The sequence below is a fragment of the Jaculus jaculus genome, chromosome 2, assembly GCF_020740685.1.
Source record: "Jaculus jaculus isolate mJacJac1 chromosome 2, mJacJac1.mat.Y.cur, whole genome shotgun sequence".
NCBI lineage: Eukaryota > Metazoa > Chordata > Mammalia > Rodentia > Dipodidae > Jaculus > Jaculus jaculus.
Window position 1 is genome coordinate 167813358 of NC_059103.1, and position 20296 is coordinate 167833653.

A 20296-nucleotide genomic window follows, 5' to 3' on the forward strand; every position below is an offset into this window, starting at 1 on the left:
TTATGTATTGGCCCACCCTTCTCCTCAGGAATTAGCAAGTATCCAGGCTTCTCACAACAACAGACCATGGACATTACCATGTCCTCCCTGGGAAAACTGGACTTCTCTGCGAACAGTATGGGACAGAATGGGTATCTCTGTTAACAGTCACTGCCTGATTTTCACTCAGGTTCGCAGCTGGAAAATATTTTCTGTGAGATGAGTTATTTATAAGAAAGACTCACAAACAGCAGAAGAGGGGGCAAGGGAAAGAGGAGGAGGGAAAATCATTCAAATCAGAGTCAAGGTGGAGTTTCATAGCATAGGCCTCATGGTGCAACTGTGCCTTTATTAACAATAACAATTAGGCCAGGCATGGTGGTGCATGCCTTTAATCCCAGCAGTTGGGAGGCAGAGGCAGGAGGATTACTATGAGTTTGAGGCCACCCTGAGACTACATAGTTAATCCCAGGTCATCCTGGGCCAGAGTGAGACATTACCTTGAAGAGTAACAATTAGTGGGGCTGGAGAGATGTCTTAGCACTTAAGGCACTTGCCTGCAAAGCCAAAAGACTTCAGTTCACTTCCCCAGTACTCACATAAGCCATATGCACAATGTGGCACATGCATCTGGAATTTGTTTGCAGTGGCTGGAAGCCCTAGTGTGCCAATCCTCTCTTTCTCTCCCTCCCTCCTTCTCACTCTGCCTCTTTCCCTCTCTCAAATAAATAAATAAAAATAAAAATATTTTTTAAAAAAGAACAACAATTAGGGCTGTAGAGATGGCTTAGTGTTTAAGGTGCTTGCCTGCAAAGCCTAAGGAGCCAGCCATGTTCTACTCTCCAGATCCCACACTAGCCAGACACACAAAGGTGAGGCAAGCACAAGGTTATACATATCCACTAGGTGGTATAAGCATCTGGAGTTTGATTGCGGTAGCTGAGGCCCTGGTGCCCCAATTCTCTCTCTCTCTCTTACTCTCTCCAAAAAAAAATTTTTTTAAATAACCATTAGAACTTAGATTCATCAAATTAGGATTTTTAATCCTCAGTGTGGCATTTAATTCATCATGATGCTATAGGTAGGTATATTGGTTCCTTCTTGTGGATATATAATAGCTATAATAAAGAATTAACTGAAAGCCGGGCGTGGTGGTGCACGCCTTTAATCCCAGCACTCGGGAGGCAGAGGTAGGAGGATCGCCATGAGTTTGAGGCCACCCTGAGAGTACAGAGTTGAGTTAATTCTAGGTCAGCCTGGACCAGAGTGAGACCCTACCTTGAAAAACCAAAAAAAAAAAAAAAAGAATTACCTGAGTATCTGCTAATCCTCACAAGTATCTTGGGGGACAGGTGTAATTAGCCCTGTTTCATGATTGAAGAAGCTAATATGGAATAATCTTGTAAGAATCTTTCAAAGCTACCCGATCCATAGACCAAAGAGCCTGAATTTGAACGCAGGCCTGTCTGCCTCTAAGTCATGTTCCCTCAGCTACCTCTCCCTTCTTTTTTTTTTTTTAAAGTGATCTTTTTGTTTTAAATTTTTATTTATTTATTTATTTGAGAGCGACAGACACAGAGAGAAAGACAGATAGAAGGAGAGAGAGAGAGAATGGGTGCGCCAGGGCCTCCAGCCACTGCAAACGAACTCCAGACGCGTGCGCCCCCTTGTGCATCTGGCTAACGTGGGACCTGGGGAACTGAGCCTCGAACCGGGGTCCTTAGGCTTCACAGGCAAGCATTTAACCGCTAAGCCATATCTCCAGCCCTACCTCTCCCTTCTTGGCTGACATGCTGAAGGGCATGTCTCCACATCCTTACATTCCAAACCTCCCTTGGAAACACGTCCCGAACAATGAACTGCCCTGATCATGCTATAATCTGTTTCTAGGGGAGAATACTGCTCCTTAGAGCAGGCTCCCTCTTAAAGCTCTTTATTTCTAAAAAAGCATTTGATGATGCCGTATTCAGAGCTCATATACCTATCAAAAGGGACTGCACAATTTATCCCTAGGGACAGTGAGCATTGGCCCACCCTGCATGTCAGGTGTTCTCAGAAATTGAAATGCAGGCGCTCCCTCAGTGCCAGTCCATTAGATCTGTGGCTGTCACTGATAAAGCGTCTCTTTGGAATTGCAGACACAGTGCTGCAAGGCAGCCAGCAGGCCTCCTCGCAGCTCCTGTGGTGATTAGCATCCTCAGTGGTGAGACCAGGGGTTTCTGGAGTTGGTTCCATTTTGCATAATGTTCGTGGGAACTTAGATGGTGTCTGAGGAAATGCCTTCCTGAAGCTACTGGTTCTAAAGGGAGACAGCCAAACACCACACATCTGGCAGTCAGTAAGAAACAAAATGAGAATCTTGGATGCCTAGGAGACATGCACAAATATTTCTTGCCTCTATTTTTCCAATATGTAATTTGGAGCCCTTTTCTATCATTCATCCTCAGTGTCCTTAAGAAACTCTGGATGGAAATAAACCAGACCAAAGCAAGCCACGATCTGGTGGAATGAAATGTCCCTTCCTGTGTCCCAGCATGTGCAATTCCAATTCATTCTCTATCCTTTCTTTGTGATTCTCTTAACTCCATCCTGATTTTGTGCATGTCTTTGACATTCACCTGCTGTTTTCTGTACAGAGTCTGACCTCCCATCAGCATCTACTAATTATAAAATGTCATGGCTTTCGTTACAATGCTTCCTGCTAATGCCAGAGTAAACACACAGATTTGGCTTTTTGGGAGTTGCTATGAACTCATGGTCTAAAGAAACTCCCAGTTTTAAAGTGGATTCTGGCCTTTCCACTGGGCAGCGTGGCTATTTTGACTGGCATGAGTTCCTGAGAACTTTAGAGGCTGAGATGTTGTCATCGGACCTAGTCTCTGTGGCCTGTACCCTAATCTGTACCACTTCCCTGCCTGTATCCTTACCTCTTCTTCCCTGGTATCAGGCACACACTCCTCTCTCCCTGTTTGTAGAGCATCTCCCTGAGGGTCACCTGTGGTCAGCCCATCTTCTTTGCCTGTTGGCTTTCCAAGGCCCCATATTTATGGACTACACCAGCCCATGTTTAGGACCTGCTACTGTCAGTTATCAGCCTCATCTACTAACTATTAGTCCAATCTGTCACCATAGCACTTGAGTTGGAATGTTGGTATTTCTATTTACCTGGAATACCTTTGCTAATAGCTATCTGTTAACATTAAGAATTTGTTCTGGGTATCTTCTTTCACCACTTCCTTCCTCACATACCTCCGACCTCCCATGAGCTTCTAGACCTGAACTGTGAAGGACTGTATCACTGAGTCTCCTTGCCCTCTGGCTTATGATTGTTGGCCAAGGGGATTCAAGAAGGATGCTCAGACACATAAGCAAAAGACCTTGACTCCCAAAACATCCAGAGCTCTGGGTTACCCTGGGGTACTGAAGAGTCCCTCCCTCCCTCCCTCCCTCTCTCTCTCTCTCTTTCTCTCTCTCTCTCTTTCTCCCTGTTTCTTTCCCCTTATTTCCCTCCCTCCATCTTCTCTTCTTTTCCTTTAAGGCCTGGTAATGGCTTTCCACTGTTGCTAGCCCTAGGCTTTTGTCCCTTACTAATTTTACTTAACCCTGATCATTCTTTATAAGTAATCTTTTTCATAAATTCTCCAAGTTAGCTTCTTAAAACATCTCATCTATTTTCTTACAGAGACTGACTGATACATAATACCTTTCCACACACATGCACACAAGGCCCAATTTGCTGATACAATTAGTTCTCATTCATTCAATCAGGAAATACAGTGCCATCTTCTTTTTGGTGCTATGTTGTAGACACTGGTGACAGAGTGAGGAGAAAAACAGAGGCTCTGACTTGGGGGATGTATGTGGGGAAATATACATCATATCAGAGAAAACATGAAAAAATAAGTATAATAAAAGATGGTGATGATTATGGTAAGGACAGAGGGAGAGCACATAGCAGAGGGACTCACTCAGTAACCTGACCTCTCCGACATTCCTCTGTCCAAGCCTTGTAGTCCTTAGGACATTCTGGCTATTACTAGAACTTGTGTTCACATTTTCTCTTCCCTTGGTGCAGAATAAGCTTTTGGAGTGCATAGATTTGAGCTTTTGTATATTTATGTCTCCATTAAGCCTTATCCCACTGCCTAGAGTATTGTGGGGACTTGGCAAATTTTTGACCAGCTGAATTAGATTGAACCTTCATGACATTTATGGATTTCAGTTCCACTCTACCTACTGCAGGCCAGAAGACAGTGAGATTTCCATCCTTTATGAGCTTCTGAAGGAGCAGAAAGCACAATTTACTACTTTCAAAAGTCACTGCACAGGAAGAAGCCTCCGAAACATGGATGAAGAATTTGCTATTGTCGGCTCAATGCTATGCCTGAGATACTTGCCAAGAGGCGTGGGGGCCACTCATTGTCAGGGGAAATGGATAAGATTTCCTCTGGACTTCTTTTTGTCCTTACTAGCTTGTTTTGCATTTAATAGAACCATGGCTAAACTCAGTGTGGGATACAAAGAAAGGGAAACTGAAGCTTCATTCTACAGCAATGGGCTTGGGGGAATAGGCAGGGAAAATCTGTGTATGAAGTATTTAAAACTTGGGTCACAGTAGAGAGAGTCCAGGCAATATCCTGAGGTAATGAAGGTCTTAGAACAATGACGTCCAACCTACATGTCGGGAACTAGGAGACGAAAACCAACGTGCTTATCCTAAGTTCATAAAAACATTCCTCTTCCTCCTCCAAATAATCATTGGATAAAACAATAATCGTCTGGCTTGGCAAGAGGCAGGGTAAGAAAATTCTCAGCAGTGAGAAATAAAGAAGAGAAAACTTTCAAGATAAGAGATGGCTGAAGCCCAGCAGTGATCGGCCAATCCCTCTTTGTCTAGATCCTGGCTTTTAAGGAACAGTGAGTTCATCTTGGACAGGTGCATACCATGGAGTCCCTGGTGTGCTTATGTAATATAGGACACTCTATAGATTCATCAGTATAAATAGGTAACCTATAATTCCTAATGACTACATGGACTGATTGGAAATAATGTATATAACTTCCAATTGAGGAGACTAGGTATAGCATGAAAGGAAGGAATGAGAATGGGGGGGGGGTGGATAGCTAACCCCAAGGGAATCAAAACAGAAGGGGACATATAGAAAATACGACGAGTAAAAAGTACTAACTCAGGTAGTATAAATGAATCCAACTGAACAATAATCACAGTCTACATAAGTGGATGGCGCTATGCTGCTAGAACTCCAATGTCAGACTAGATTTTTAAAACTTGACTATAAGATATTCATTAAAGAAGCCCTTATGAACATGAGCACAGAAGGACTAAAATGATGGCAAGTGTAGTCTCCTGCCAAAGGAAGCAGCCATGGCTATACTAGATATAGGGAAAATCTAGGCTTCAGTATAAAAAGCATTATACTACATTTGAACATGACAACTACATATTAATAAATTTTCAATATTCCAGGAATATAGAATTCTAAATTTATGTGTGCCTAAATGCATAACTTTGAAATATGTAAAATAAGAAATTGCTGGAATCATAAGAATAGAAAAACATATCCAAATTCACACATGGACATTTTTACCTATACCCCCCAAGATTAAAAGATCTGCTATGTGGTAAGTAATAAGGAGTTAAAAGTTTGAAAGATTCAAGTAACAAACCTGATCTATTGGACAAACCCAGAAGTCACTCTCATTTCAAGTAGTATGTATGGAACATTTATGGAGAAAGATGGTATAATAGGCCTTAGAGAAATCCTAAACAAAATTCAAAGAATTTGTATCATATGGTCCACCTTACACAATAGTTAAATTAGAAATAATAAAACAGTAAACAATCGCCATATTTTTGAAAATTAAAAATGTTCATTATAATGCATGAGTTGATGACAAAGTCAGACTAGAAATTAGTATTTTAAAACTGTAAAAATTATGGAAACACTAACCAGAACTTATGGGAAAGGTAAAGAAATATTAAAGAGTAGGTTGTAGCTTTGCTGCACATGTGAGACAAAGGAATTCTGCACAGTAATAAATCAAGCTGTGGTCGATTGAATGTTCGTCCCCCAATACACTCAGGTGTTTTATTAAAACTTGGATTTCCAGCTGCACCTGGCTGGAAGAGCTGTGTTTGAGGGCAGATTTGATTTTCAGCCTAAAGGTACATGAAGTACTTGAGCTTTAACTGGGTTCCCTGCTTTTTTCTGCTGGTTTTGCTCTTGCTTGTGGTTCTGGCTGTGTGGTTGTGCCTCTCTGTTTGGATCTAGGAACAGGGTCTCAGCTTCTTCTGCCATCAATGGAACTTCCCCTGGATCTCTAAGCTTCAAATAAATCCCTTCCTCCCACAAACTGTGTGTGGTTTAGAAGTTCATCCAAGCAGCATGAAGCTGACTACAACACGCACATTCAACTGAAGTTAGAAAAAGAAAGCAAAAGAAAGAGGAAGAGGGGAAGTGATAAATCTATGAGCAGAAATCAATGATAGAAAGTATTCCGAAAGCTCCACACTGTTACCATTTTGTTTTTTGGAAGGACAAATAAACATGAAAAATTGCTGGCAAGATTTGTGAAGCCAAAAGAGAGAATAAGTCATATCAAGCATAAAACTAGAGATTACTGAGATATATCTGGCATTATCAAAAAGACAATCAGGATCAAGTTATGGTGGTACCCAGCTTTAATTCCAGCACTTTAGAGGCTGAGGTAGGAGGATCTCCAGGAATTCAAGGCCTGTTTGGAGGTACCCAGTAAGTTCCAAGTCAGCTTGGGCTAGAGTGAGACCATGCCTCAAAAAAAAAAAAAAAAGAACAAAGCAAAGAAAAGAAAAACAGGATATTATTGATAACTTCTTGTGGTCTGAATATTTAGAAAGAACTTAAAAATTCCTAGCGAAAGCTAATTTCCAAAATTAATTTAAGAAGAAATACAAAACCAAATTATCTCAGGAATTACAAGAGAAATTGACTCCTTACTTAAAACTGTCACCATAAGCAAAACATCAGATTTGGGTGATTTTGCAAAAGATTTGACAAAATAACCAGGAAACTAATCTTACAGAAGCTACTCATCACATATATCTTGCCACTGAAGCAAGATAGCCAAAAACACAAAAGGCAATTCAAATGTGTGTATGTGTGTCCACTTGTGTGTGTGTGTGCATGTGTGTGTGTGTGTATGCACAAGCACATACGCGTGGGTGTGTGTTGTATGTTTATAACAGCATCAAAAGGCTTAACCCATCAATGAAATAAAACTACCAAAAGATAGTCAGAATATACTATAAATTTTAAAGCTATCACAGAATACTTAAATAAATAGAAGCACTAATCAACATACCATCTTCATGAACAAAACCATAACATCCTAACAAAAAGATGTAAGATCCTTCCCCAAATTCATATATAGACTAATATAGTTCTAGATAATACATCCAAAAAATGTTTTATAGAATTATGAGTAATTTAAAATTTGTGTGGAGGAGCAGCATTCCTGAAGGAGAAGAGAAGGGAAGGTAGAGAGGGGACCAGCCCCACCAGATGTCAAGGACAAAAAGAAACAGCAATTGAGATGGTGTGTTATCAACAGAGAGATCACAAAGGGTGCAGTGGCAGAATCAGCCCAAGCAGCTAAGAACACTAGATGCACGGAAATACCCATACTATGGATTAGTGGAAAAAATATAGAGTTGATTAATTTTTCTAAGCAACTAAAGAGTAAAAACAGAAACCTATCTCACACATTTTATTTATTTATTTATTTTGGTTATTTTTTCAAGGTAGGGTCTCACTCTAGCCCAGGCTGACCTGGAACTCATTCTGTATGAGTGGTGGCCTCAAACTCATAGCGACCCTCCTACCTCCTACATCCACCTCCTGAGTGCTGGGATTAAAGACTTGTGCCACCATACCAAGCTACCTCACATATTTGAGGATAAAGCCTAAGTAGGGAAGTATTTTTAAATAAAACATTCATGGTACAAATTACAAATGGAATGATTTGCAAATTCAAATACACTGAAAGTAAGAACATTTGTTCATCAAAATGCACACCAGATAGATTAAGCCACAAACTAGCAAGCATTATATATGAACTTAACAGAAATAGAAGATTATTATAAAAAATCATGAATATACAAAAATAAATTAACTGATAAATGAAAATGATCAAAAACTTCATTTACAAACACATGCTCGATCCTATAAATGACTTTAAGAAATAATGAAGTGTTGTTTCACACTCACCAAATTAGCAAAAATTGTTTTGGCAATAACAAGTGTTGAAGAATATGAGAAGCAAATGACAGACTCATATACTGATAGTGGAAGGGTAAATTAAAAAGGAAAACATTTTAGAATTAACTATGCAATACTCTATAGCCCAGCAATTCCACTCATATTTTGACCTTAGAGAATGTTGATAGGAGCATGTTATTACAGGAAACTGGAAAGGCCTAAATTTTCATTCTCAAAAAAATGGATAAATAAATACAATGAGATAATATAAAACAAACAAAAAATTAAGAAAAAATACTACAGTAATGCATAACAGTTCAATATTACATACAGTTGAATAAAAAACAAAATGTAGATATACATCTGAAGTCTGTGGTCCAAAGCAGACAATATCATAGTTTGTGTGTGTGTGTGTGTGTGTGTACATGCATGTGTGCTTGGCAAAAGTATAAACAAACAAGAGCTGATCAACGCATAGGCACAACAGTACAGTGAGCATCTCTGGAAGAAGGGAAGGATCTTTAATGGAGAAGGGAGAATGAAAAATGGGCCTTCAAGGGTGCTGGAAATACCTTTCTTGCACTGAATAATAGACATACATGTACTTTCATTCATTACCTTCAGTGATATGCTCTTGTATTTTCTCTAGTCTTCAGAATGCGCCTTGCATTTCACAAGAAATCAATCTAGCTGCTAGAGGCTACAAAGTAACAAGAATCCATAAGATGGCCAAGTAGATGTTCAAGAATGAACTGCGAAGTTTTCCTGAGACTCTGATTCAAAGCTAAAACTAATAAAAAGTGAAGAGGCTTTTAAGGGAGACAGGTTCCCGCTGGTGCCCCTGAAGGCTGCTGGGGATTTCATGACTTCAGGAAGTAAATGAATGACTTAAGAAAGAAAACCAGAGCAAAGGAATTTCTTATTATGCAGAAAATTACACCAGTAGAAATCTTGTAGATACAGTGAAGATTTGGTCCTTCTATCACTATGAGGACATTTGTATTAATGATTTAGCCAAATGAAAGCTATTTCTCCTTAACGTTGCAGGAAGTGGGCACTGCTGAAGTTGTTCAGTAGTTAGCAGTATTTCTAGGCTCAGGTTCCTCTGTCTCTCCATTCTGCTTCTTTTAGTGTGAAGCTTTCTTTACCTTGCAGCTACTAACTTCTCGTCTACCCTTAGTGTAAAGTTCATTTTCCCAACTCTTCTGTCATGAAAGTAAAGGCGACTACAACTCTCCCACAGCTTAACACTCATAGCCTAGTGACCAGAATATTGTCACATACCCATCTCTTCCTGCAGGAGAGCTTAAGGACATAATTTTTATTTGTTTGTTTGTTTCTGTAACCAGTAATGGGAGCAGGGAGTGAGGATAGAAATGGTTTCTGAACAACCATCCCATGGTTCTTATCAAAATACCTGCTCAGAATTCTCTCTCTGTTCTTCTCCCCAGGAGCCAGCCTATGTGATGACTTATCTACGTACTTTGCCTTCCACCATTCCCATGGAGACACCATGACTGTTATGGATCCAAAGAAGATGAATATTGCTGCTGCTGTTTGGGCTGTTGTCTCTTACGTTGTTGCCGACATGGAAGAAATGCTGCCCAGGACCTAAGAGGAGCGCTCTCTGGCAGGAATCCTGGCTCTAGGGCTTCAGAAACCCCAACATCACCAAGCAGTGTTATCCAGTTCATTACTCTTTGCCTACTTTCTGTTATCCTCTTTTCTTGATACTTCTTAAACTGCTTCTAGACTAAGGAATGATCCTTATTGCCCCATAGAATCAACATGATGTAGGGATAATAATAAAAGTATTTCTTTATATCACTTTAAAAAAATATTTCTACCTTGAAAATAAACACCGAGTAAAGCCTTGGAAGACTTCTGATGTTATGTGCTCATTTATGAATATTAAAATCCTATAAGAAGACCAACTTTGATGTTTTGTTATTGAAGGAGAAGAGAAATGATTACATAATTGTAATGTAATTGACATATCAAGGAATGTGGCTAATGTGTGCATTTTTATTTTATATGAATTTTTATACAAGATATGGAGATTTTTTTTTTTTTTTTTTTCGAGGTAGGGTCTCACACTGGCTCAGGCTGACCTGGAATTCACTATGTAGTCTCAGGGTGGCCTCGAACTCTTGGTAATCCTCCTACCTCTGCCTCCCGAGTGCTGGGATTAAAGGCGTGCGCCACCACGCCCGGCAAGATATGGAGATTTTTATGTCAATAGAAAAGAAACACATCCATTTTTGGTAAAAAAAAAAAAAATCAAGAATGTTTAATCCAGTTGCCTTATCAAGGATTAGTACTAGGATCTATCACTAGATAAATAACAGTGTCATTAATTAACATTTACATTTTATATAGTTCACAATTTCCAGTAAGTTGGAAATATTATCTAGTTTTGTATCTCATATACATTATCTCAGTAAATTATTAAGACTTAATTGTCACTTTCAGTTTGGCTCATTGTCTTAATTGACCATCTCAACCTGCAGCTTGAGAATATTAACAGAAAAAAGTGCTAATAGTTTTAAAAAATATATAGAGTAATTTAAACAACAAAAATGTAGTGTTTGAAAAGAAAGCAAGATAAAAATATAATATCTGATTAGAACAGTATGTGAATATAAAGGGTAGTTATTGGAATTAATATTCTAAGGTCTTTGTATTGTTCTAGAAGAGGATGAAGGTATCTTCTAACTTGTTCAGTTAAATATGCTTGTTAAATTTTCTAAGGCAATTACAAAAATAGAGGTATAATGTTTAAGACCAAAACAACCTCCCCATACATACAACAAATGAAATTAGAAAAGTAATAACAGCAAATTTGACATTATCAGTGACCATAATGCCACTGTGTCATTTATTTCCTCATTGTGGTGAAAAATACCTAACCAGAAGCAACTCAAGGAAGAAAAGAGTTTATTTTGGCTTACATTTTGAAAGGATATAGCCCATGATGGCAAAGAAGGCTTGGTATCAGGAGCAGGGAGAAAGCTCATCACATTGGCAGGCAAGAAGCAGAGGAACAGGAAGTGGAGAAGAGCACCAAAACTTCAAGGCACACCCTTGAAGTGACCTACTTCGGCCAGTAAGGCTCCATCTCCTAAGGCTCCTAAAGTCCCACAACCTTCCCAAATAGCACCAGCAGCTGGGGACTGAGTGTTCAAACTTATGAGCCTATGGGAAACACTTTATATTCAAACCACTAATGAACTAAAAAAATCTTATAACTTTGAGAAATAAATGACTTCAGGAGGGCTGGAGAGATGGCTCAGTAGGTAAAGTGCTTGCCACATAAGCATGAGGACCTGAGTTTGGATCTCCAGAGCCCACATAAAATACTGACCATGGTATGTTCACCTGAAACCCCAGCACCATGGAGGAAGAGACAGGAGGATCCCTAAGGTATATTGGCTAGGTAATCTGGCTGAATCTGTCAGCTCTAGGTTCAGTGAGTGATCCTCCCTCAAAAACCATATTGGAGAGGACTGAGAATACCCTGGCCTCCACATGCACATTCACATATTCACAAACAGCCATGCACACATATATGCCCACACACCACACATACACATGCCTTTCCCCCAAAAGAAGTGACTTAATAAGTGGCTAAGAAGTGACCTATAAGACAGAGAAGAAATCATAACCAAAATTAAAATGTTAGTGACTGAATGATAGCACATGCAAATCAAAACTTGTAGAATGTAGTTAAGCAGTTTATAAGAGACAAATTTATAACTAAATGATAAAAATGAAAAAGCAAAACCAAACAAGCCCACTTCAATTTAAGAAATTAAAAGAAGCCAGCAAAGAGAAAGCTGGGCAGGAAATATGGAAATTCTGGATCATGCTTATGGGACAACAGTCTCTTCAGAAAAGGACTCAAGTGGTCAAAACTCAAAATCAAATAGGTGCCACTTGGTGACCCACAGGTAATAGTTTCTATCATAAGTGATCTTGAAAACCATAAGATCTTTTGGCTGATTAACAATGATCATGAACCTTATAAAACAGTCTCTACCAATCCAACCCAAAAGGAAGTCACTAGATAATTCCGCTGTACTGAGAAACACATCTTGATTCTTCAAGCTCTATGAAGTGAATCACAGCAGCATTTAGTCTAGGGCTATTTATCCAACTACTAGGGTTTAGGCCTTGTGGTGGTTTGAATGAACTGCTCCCCACAGGCTCATGTGTTTTGAACACTTGATGGCCATTTGGAAGAATTGTGGGGGGCCTTTGGGAAGTGGAGCCTTGCTGGAAGAAGTATATCCCTGGGGGGGCGGGGAGGGTAGGTTTACAGGTAATGTAGCCCAGCTCCAAACTCAGTGCACAGCCTTCTTTTGTTCTTGCCATGATTTTCCCATCATGATGAAACTGACCCTTGAGACTGAAATAAATCCTTCCTTTCCATAAGCTGTTTCTGGTCAGTACCCTGTCTAGCAACAAGAACATAACAGCTAGGGTCCATCTGAGTACTTGATGCCTTGGGAATTATAAGATTTTCCTCTATGACTAGGAACATTTTTTGTTTGTTTGGGCTAGATTATTCCCCAGCCTCTCATAGTTTCCTCAAATTCATGCAGTGATGAGTAGTTGGCTGGAGGCCTAAGAGTGACATGGGGAACCCTCTGCAGGTCTTTGGTGTTTTCCTGCTGTGTGGTGCTATATTCTCCAAGACAGTGTTCCATGAACTCCAGCTCTCTTGACCTCCATGGTTTCTCTGAACTCATGGTGGGCTCTGCCTGGCCTTCCCTAACCTGCACTGGCCTTCTAAGCCAAAGGCTTTTGACACAGTTCTCAGTACTAGGCATGTATTCCTTCCCACTGAGCAGGACCTCATATTCAATCAGATTATCCCCATAACATATATGCCATTATTGTATGCATCAGTACATCTTGTCTAGCTGGTTGATTTTGTCGTTTGCAAGAACCGCTACTTGCTTAGACTGTAGATGGCTTTTCTCCCCCAGTGGCTCATAGCATGTGCTCGCACTATGACAGCTAACTGGCAGGGAGATGGCTTCCATCTAACTTCAGCTTAATTTCTCAGTGTCATATGACCACAGCCTGTGGTGAGACAGGGTCTTGCTGTGTAGTTTAGGCTGTCTTCAAATCCATAGTCCTCCTCAGCCTCTTGAGTGCTGAGATGACAGACGTTCACTACCCCGGCTGACTATGTGGTAATAATTCTTGAATTTCAAGGGTTATTTTCTAGAAAGAATAGATGAGATACCTATTGGCTTTTGATAGGGCTGCCATCCAATAAACGTCATAAGTTGAAAATGAATTTAATTGAATCTACTGAAGATATCAAGTCAATGCAGTATACTCTAACATTTGGCTTCTTGCCCCTGTGAGGGCATGGCTGCCAGGGAGCTGCAACTGCCCAGCCCTGAGAGAAGATGGTGCTGTATATGGCCAGCCTGGGAAAAGCTCAAAACTCACAGTATGATTTCTACAGAATGGTTATCACTTCCAAACTATCGTAACGTCCAAAACATATGTTAGGACACCATCTTTGTCTAGTCTTTATTTCCAAAACCTGGTAGACTAACTGCCTGCCTCTTTTGCTTCTGAAGATGAAGCTTTGTGTCCTTTCAGACAAACACACTTCCATTTTTCTTCAAGACTATCAATGAGGAACTTTAACAGAAATAGTATTATATTCATCCTCCTGGGATGTGGGGGCAACTGTGCTTTCAGCTTCTCAGCTCTGGACCACATCTTCAGATCCCTTCAGATGGTGGAGCCCAAAAGGAGGCCCACCTTTGTACTCTGCCGGCTGCCACCACCCTCCCCCACTCACTCATGAACTTTAAACTTTAGAGCAACTTTCAAATTTTGTGAAGCCACAAAATTCTAACCTCCAGTTCCCACCTGCCTACAGGATAGTCTCCCTCTGCAAACCACCTCCTATGACTCACAGAACCCACCTAGCTTTCTCCTTCATCCACCTCACCTTCATTCCAGTGCTCTGCATTGTGTCTGAAAGGTGGCTCTGAAGACTGACCTTAACCTCTTTGCCTCAACCCATAAAGTTGTCTATTTCTTTTGTCAAAAAAAGTACTAATTACATTGTGTCAAATAGCAGAAATGATTAATTTTCCATCTGGGCCTCTTTCTGACTACCTGACTATAGAGTTCTAGAGGGATTATATTGGGGGGTGGGCAATGTGAATGTGTGTGCTAGGAAGCATGTTGGTAGGTTTTGTTATCAGTAGCACTAAGAGTAGAGAAGGAGTGCAAAAGAGAATGGATGTTGAAAAGAGAAAAAAGGCAGAAGAAGAATCAGGAGGGAAAAAGTGTCTCATTTTTCCTTTGCGACAATCCATCCATTGTCATTGCTAAAGTTTACCAGGCTGCTTTGGAGCCTAGTATGTACTATTGAGTAGCTATAGCAATGGGAATTTTAAACTTCAGTTCTCTTATTTTCCAAGTGATACAAAAAGAGCTCTTCATGTGCTAAGAAGCTATCTATCACCTGCATGGTGGCCTGTTTGTATACAGCTGCTTTCCAACAGGGACCTTAAGGTCAAGCTATTCTTCTGACTCGTGCTTGAGGAGAATCAAGTGCAACCTGAGAAGAGAATCCCATTCAAATATCATATAAGATGAAATGGGAGAATGCTGTAACCAAAAAGGAGTGGATCTGAGGGGCAAGAAGGTCTCTGGCTGATTTTTCCCTTGATATTGTTGAGATGTAGGTTTTGAGGGTCCTAGTGTGTCTGCTAGGGATTTGAAGTTGGAGTTCCCCTAAAGGTTGCATGTTCCTCCCAATAATTATATTAATGACACTAAGAGTGTTTGGGAAATTCTTTTGCATTTATACTGCATACTTTACCTTGCCATGCAGTCCTATTAGCTCTGTATGCTCCTATCATAATAATTTAATCTTAAACTCTCACACATTTACCATGAGTAAATATCAAACAGATCTTGATATCTATATCTGTCTCATGAAATATACATCTTCTCTAACTGTACCCAAATGATTAACTTATATCTATGTGGTGATTAGCATAAAAATCTCATCACGACATGAGACTAAAATGTTATCACTAATTGCCATTTGAAGTGAAGAATGTTTGCAGCATTGAAATTAATGATGCATGCTTACTTCTCAATTTTCTGTTAAACCAGAAAATCTAACACTCTTTTTAGAGCAGAAAGAAATTACCTTTGAAGTTTGTTTATTCATTTCCCCTCTCCCTGAAATGTTCTACAATTAACCAAAACAAGGTTGGAAGGCAATAGTTAATGAAGTTTCCTACATAAAATGAGACAGATGAACTCAGGTCTCATTGAATTAGGTCTTTCAGCCAATTGATTACTCAATTCCAGGCAAAGACCTTTCCCCTGGGTACTGGAACCTCCTTTTGTTCTTGAAACAATATAAATATTCCTATGTTTGCAGCATATCCTGGGTGCTGAAGTTCTTAAGGAGAATCTTGTATTCTTTGATTTTAATTTTTATTTATTTTTTCACTTTTGATATTTTCATACATGTAAATTAAATGGTTTTTTTGTTCATTTTTTTTTAATTCATTTGAGAGTGACAGGGAGAGAGAGAGAGAGAAAGAGGCAGAGAGAGAGAAAGAGAGAGAGAGAGAGAGGATAGGCACTCCAGGGCTTCCAGCCACTGCAAACAAACTCCAGGGATGTGTGCCCCCTTGTGCATCTGGCTAACATGGGTCCTGGGGAATCGAGCCTTGAACCAGGGTCCTTAGGCTTCACAGGCAAGCGTTTAACTGCTAAGCCACATCTCCAGCCCTAAATAAGATTTTTTTTAACCTTATTCTGCCAATTACTCTTCTTATCTCCTCCCCTTCTGATTAACTCCATTCTTCTTCCCCATTAATTCTCATCTTACTTTCATGTCTTTAAAAAAACCAACCTATTGAGTTAAATGAGGGTCACCTGTATGATCATGGGCAGAAGGTTATTTACTGCGGGATAGGCAACTTACCCATGGCTACACCACTGGTGCAACTGATTCTGACATTCTGAATCTTACGTGCGGTCATTTCAGGCCTGTTCTACTAGCCACATAATTATCTACAAGTGTGATGGTCCCTTACAAAATCTTGCTTTATGCTTTACTGATGAAGTCAAATTCTGGCCCAATTAGTTCTCTTCATTCTATCAACCAGTCTATCCTTGTGAGTTTCTAAGCTCAACTTGTTGCTGAGACTCTACCTCGCCCACTAATCATCAAGGTTATCCCTACTGTCCCTGGACCGATTCTGCTAAGAACCTCATAAGCATTTTCTCAGTTAATCCTTACCTAGTACAATGAGATAGATCCTCTTTTAATACCCATTTTAGAGACAAAAAGGCTTAGGTACACAATGTATAAACTGTCGCAAAGCCACCAAACTGACAAAACTGATATGACTGAAATCTAAAAGATTCAATCTGAACACCATCATCAGACCAACAAATTTTCCCAATGGTGGTCCTCCTAGTGCTTACTGCATGGAGACATACAGTTTGCTTGGTGAAACTTGGACCTCAAGGAATAGAAAGTAGAATTTGAACACTACCACACTTTGAGTACACAAGTCGTGCCCAAGACCCTAAGACTTCCGTCCCCAGGGAGATGGCAACTTGGGGCCAGCACGGTGTGACTCATAGCTCAGCATCCATTTTCAGGCTAATACAATTTGGGTTCTGAAGCAGATGACTCCTCTGGTGCTGCCTTTGAGAAAAGACTAAGACCAAATGCCTTGAAGACATTCAGTGCTTCCAAGCTGGGAGAAGATGGGTACTCAAGAATGGAAGAAAGTCCATTAACTGATTCCAGCTTCCCTCTTGGAGAGCATGGAAGCACTGGATCTTGCATAATGAGGTACTGTTTCCCAGAAGCATTAAATATGTGCTAATTTCTTTCTGCTCCTCATGTTCCTATTTGTGGTTCCAAAGGTATTCATGAATTAGCATGGTATTTACAACAGCTGCCCAATGTGGTGTTTTGCATTATTTAGTATTTGCAATATTAAACAATTTGTATTCCTTATAAATTTGAGTGTCTGTCTAGGCATGCATAATATTTTTGAAATGTAATACTCATAACTTACATTGGCAATTAGATGGACATGTATGTACATGCAAATAATTTTATAAAATGAATATTTAACAAACATTTTAAAATTTAAGTGGAAAATGTTTGCTTTATATATTTTTCAAATCTGATAGCAATCATAATTTACATTTGCCCTTAATTCAACTTAATTATAAGTTATTTTATATTGAATAAAAGTAATTTTTAAAAAGACACATAAAGGGCTGGAGAGATGACTTAGCGGTTAAGCGCTTGCCTATGAAGCCTAAAGACCCTGGTTCGAGGCTCGATTCCCCAGGACCCACGTTAGCTAGATGCACAAGGGGGTCCATGCATCTGGAGTTCGTTTATAGTGGCTGGAAGCCCTGGCGTGCCCATATTCTCTTCTCTCTCTCTCTCTCTCTCTCTCTCTCTCTCTCTCTCTCTCTCTCTCTCCTCTCTCCTCTCTCTCTCTCTCTCTCCCTCTTTCTCTCTCTGTCTGTCATTCTCAAATAAATAAAAATCAACAAAAAATATTTTTAAAAAGACACATAAATTTACCACTTCAGCCATTTCTAAGTACACAGTTGAGTGACATTAATTTAAGTACATGTGCATTACAGTGCACTCATCACCACCATGTAGCTCCAGGATGCTTTCCCCTTGCCCACAACCTCCAGCAACCATGGCTCGAGTTCCTGCCTCCAAGAAGGTGACTGCTGTTGTGCGATGTCCATCCCCACTCCCCATAACCTCCAGCAACCATCGTTCTAATTCCTGTCTCCAAGAAGTTGACTAGTTTTGTGTGATGGTTCATCTCTGGATGTCAATTTGACAAGATTTATAATTATTGAAGAAACAAATCTCTGGTTATATAAGTAAGGTATTTTGTACATTAGACAAACTAAGGTAAAAAAAAAAACCCACCCTAACTCTGGGCAGCACCATCCCATGGACTGGGTTCGTGGACTGTGTGAAAAGGAGAGAGCCAGTTGAGTGTGCAGTGTTCATCACTCTCTTCTTCCTCCCTGCTGATGTGGACTCTACCCTCTGGAACTGTAAGCTGAAAACAAACCCTTTCTTTCCTTATGTTGCTTCCAGTTGGGTATTTTGTCCCAGCAATGAAAAAGTACCTGACACATCTTGGTACCTCATACAAGTGGAACCATACAGTATTGTCTTTTTTTACTGATTTGTTTCATGCAGAACAGTGTCCATGGCTATGGTCTGAAAATGAAGAATCCCTCCAAAAGCCTCACATGTTGAAGGTGTGGTCCCCAGATAGTGGAGCTACATGAGGACATGGTTAAAACTTTTGGAGGTAGGGCATAGCTGAGTGAAGCAAGTCACCAGAGTGGACTCATGGGGGAATCTTGTCACTTGCCCTTCCTTGTTTCCTCACTTCCTAGCTACCTTGTGAAGAACTTTTGTCACATGCTTCTGACAACACCTGGTCAAGCACATCGGCAAGGCAACCATTGGCTAAAACCATAAGACAAAATCAACCTTTCTTCCCTTAAATTGTTGTTGTCAGACATCTTGTCATAGCACTGAAAAGTCTTAACACATCTACCTTATTCCACATGTGTCAGAATTTCCTTCTTTTTAAGTTTAATAATAGTAAATTGTATGTATCTGTCATATTTGCATGTATATGGCATATCCATTCACCCATTAACAATACGTTAAAAGTAACCTTAGACAACTGGAGATAATTCTGTGATAAACATGACTATTCAAGCATCTTTTTGAGACCATGTGTTCAGTTCTTTTGAGTATTTATCCATGGGGTTGCTGAATCATATGGTTCTTCCATTTTTACTTTTTGAGAAATTTTCAGTTTTTCATAATGGCTTCCTTGTTTTACATTCCCACTATGAATGCACTAATTTTTACCCAACCAAGACATGTCTTATTTTCTGATGTATTTTTCTTTCAGCAGCAGACATTCTAGTGGATAAGGTTATATTGCATTGTGGTTTCAATTTTTATTTCCCTAATGACTGATAATAGTTAAGCATCTTATCTTTTCATGTCCATTTACATATCTTCTAAATCAAGTTGTTTCATTATTGAGTTTACTTCTTTATATATTCTAGATATCAACCTTTCATGGAAGATGTGGTTTAGAAAATATTTTATCCATTCTATAGTTTGTCTTTTCACTCTGCTTGTTTTGTTTCTGATGCAAAGAAGCTTATGCTTTTGATGTAGACCAGTCTATTGTTTCTTTTATTTCCTGTGTCTTTACTGTCATATCCAAGAAATCGTTATCCATTCCACTGTAATAAAGCTTTTCTCTCAAGTTTCCTCTGAGTCCTATTCTTATGTTTGGGTCTTTGGTATCTCTTAAGCAAATGTTTATATATGGTTCAACTTCATTTCCAACCACATAAGGAAGGATATAGTTTTATTCTTTTGCATATAGGCACCCAGTTCTCCCAACAATATTTATCAAGAGGCTTTCTTTTCCCCCAAATAATAGTTTTGGCATCCTTGGCAAAAAAAAAAAAAAAAAAAAATCTGACTATATATGCACAGGTTTATTGTGTGGCCCTCCTTTGGTTTTCTACCAGAACTATAATATTTTGATTTCTGTAGCTTTAAAATAAGATATGAAATTAGTAAGGATGAGATCTCCATCTTTGTTCTTTCTCAAGATTGTTTTGGCTACTTGAGGCTTCTTGAAATTTCATATAAAATTTAAGGATGTATTTACCTATTTCCATTGTGGTTTTATAGGTATTGCATTGACTCTACAGATATCTTGGGTAGCAGTGACATCTTAATAATTCTTTAAGCCATAAATTAGCAATGTCTTTCCATTATTTATTCTTTCTTTCAGAAGTGTTCTATAATTTTTGGCATATGAGTCTTTCACCTCCCTAGTTAAATTTATTCCCTAGTATTTTGTTCCTTCTTGATGCTATTATAATTATAATTTTCTTTTCATATGTTTATTGTTAACATGTGGAAAGACAAATAATTTTGTGGGTTG

General features: G+C 39.4%; 1 protein-coding gene across 2 annotated transcripts in view; it reads left to right on the forward strand.

The window, feature by feature from the left end:
- Positions 1-10113, forward strand: part of Cpq (carboxypeptidase Q) — a 476655-nt gene extending 466542 nt beyond the window's left edge. For both annotated transcript variants that reach the window (XM_045144672.1, XM_045144671.1), the window contains exon 8: positions 9689-10113. In XM_045144672.1, the coding sequence (XP_045000607.1) occupies positions 9689-9852 (164 nt within the window). In that variant the 3' untranslated portion in view covers positions 9853-10113. The remainder of the gene's footprint in view (positions 1-9688) is intronic.
- The last annotated feature ends 10183 nt before the right edge of the window (positions 10114-20296 follow it).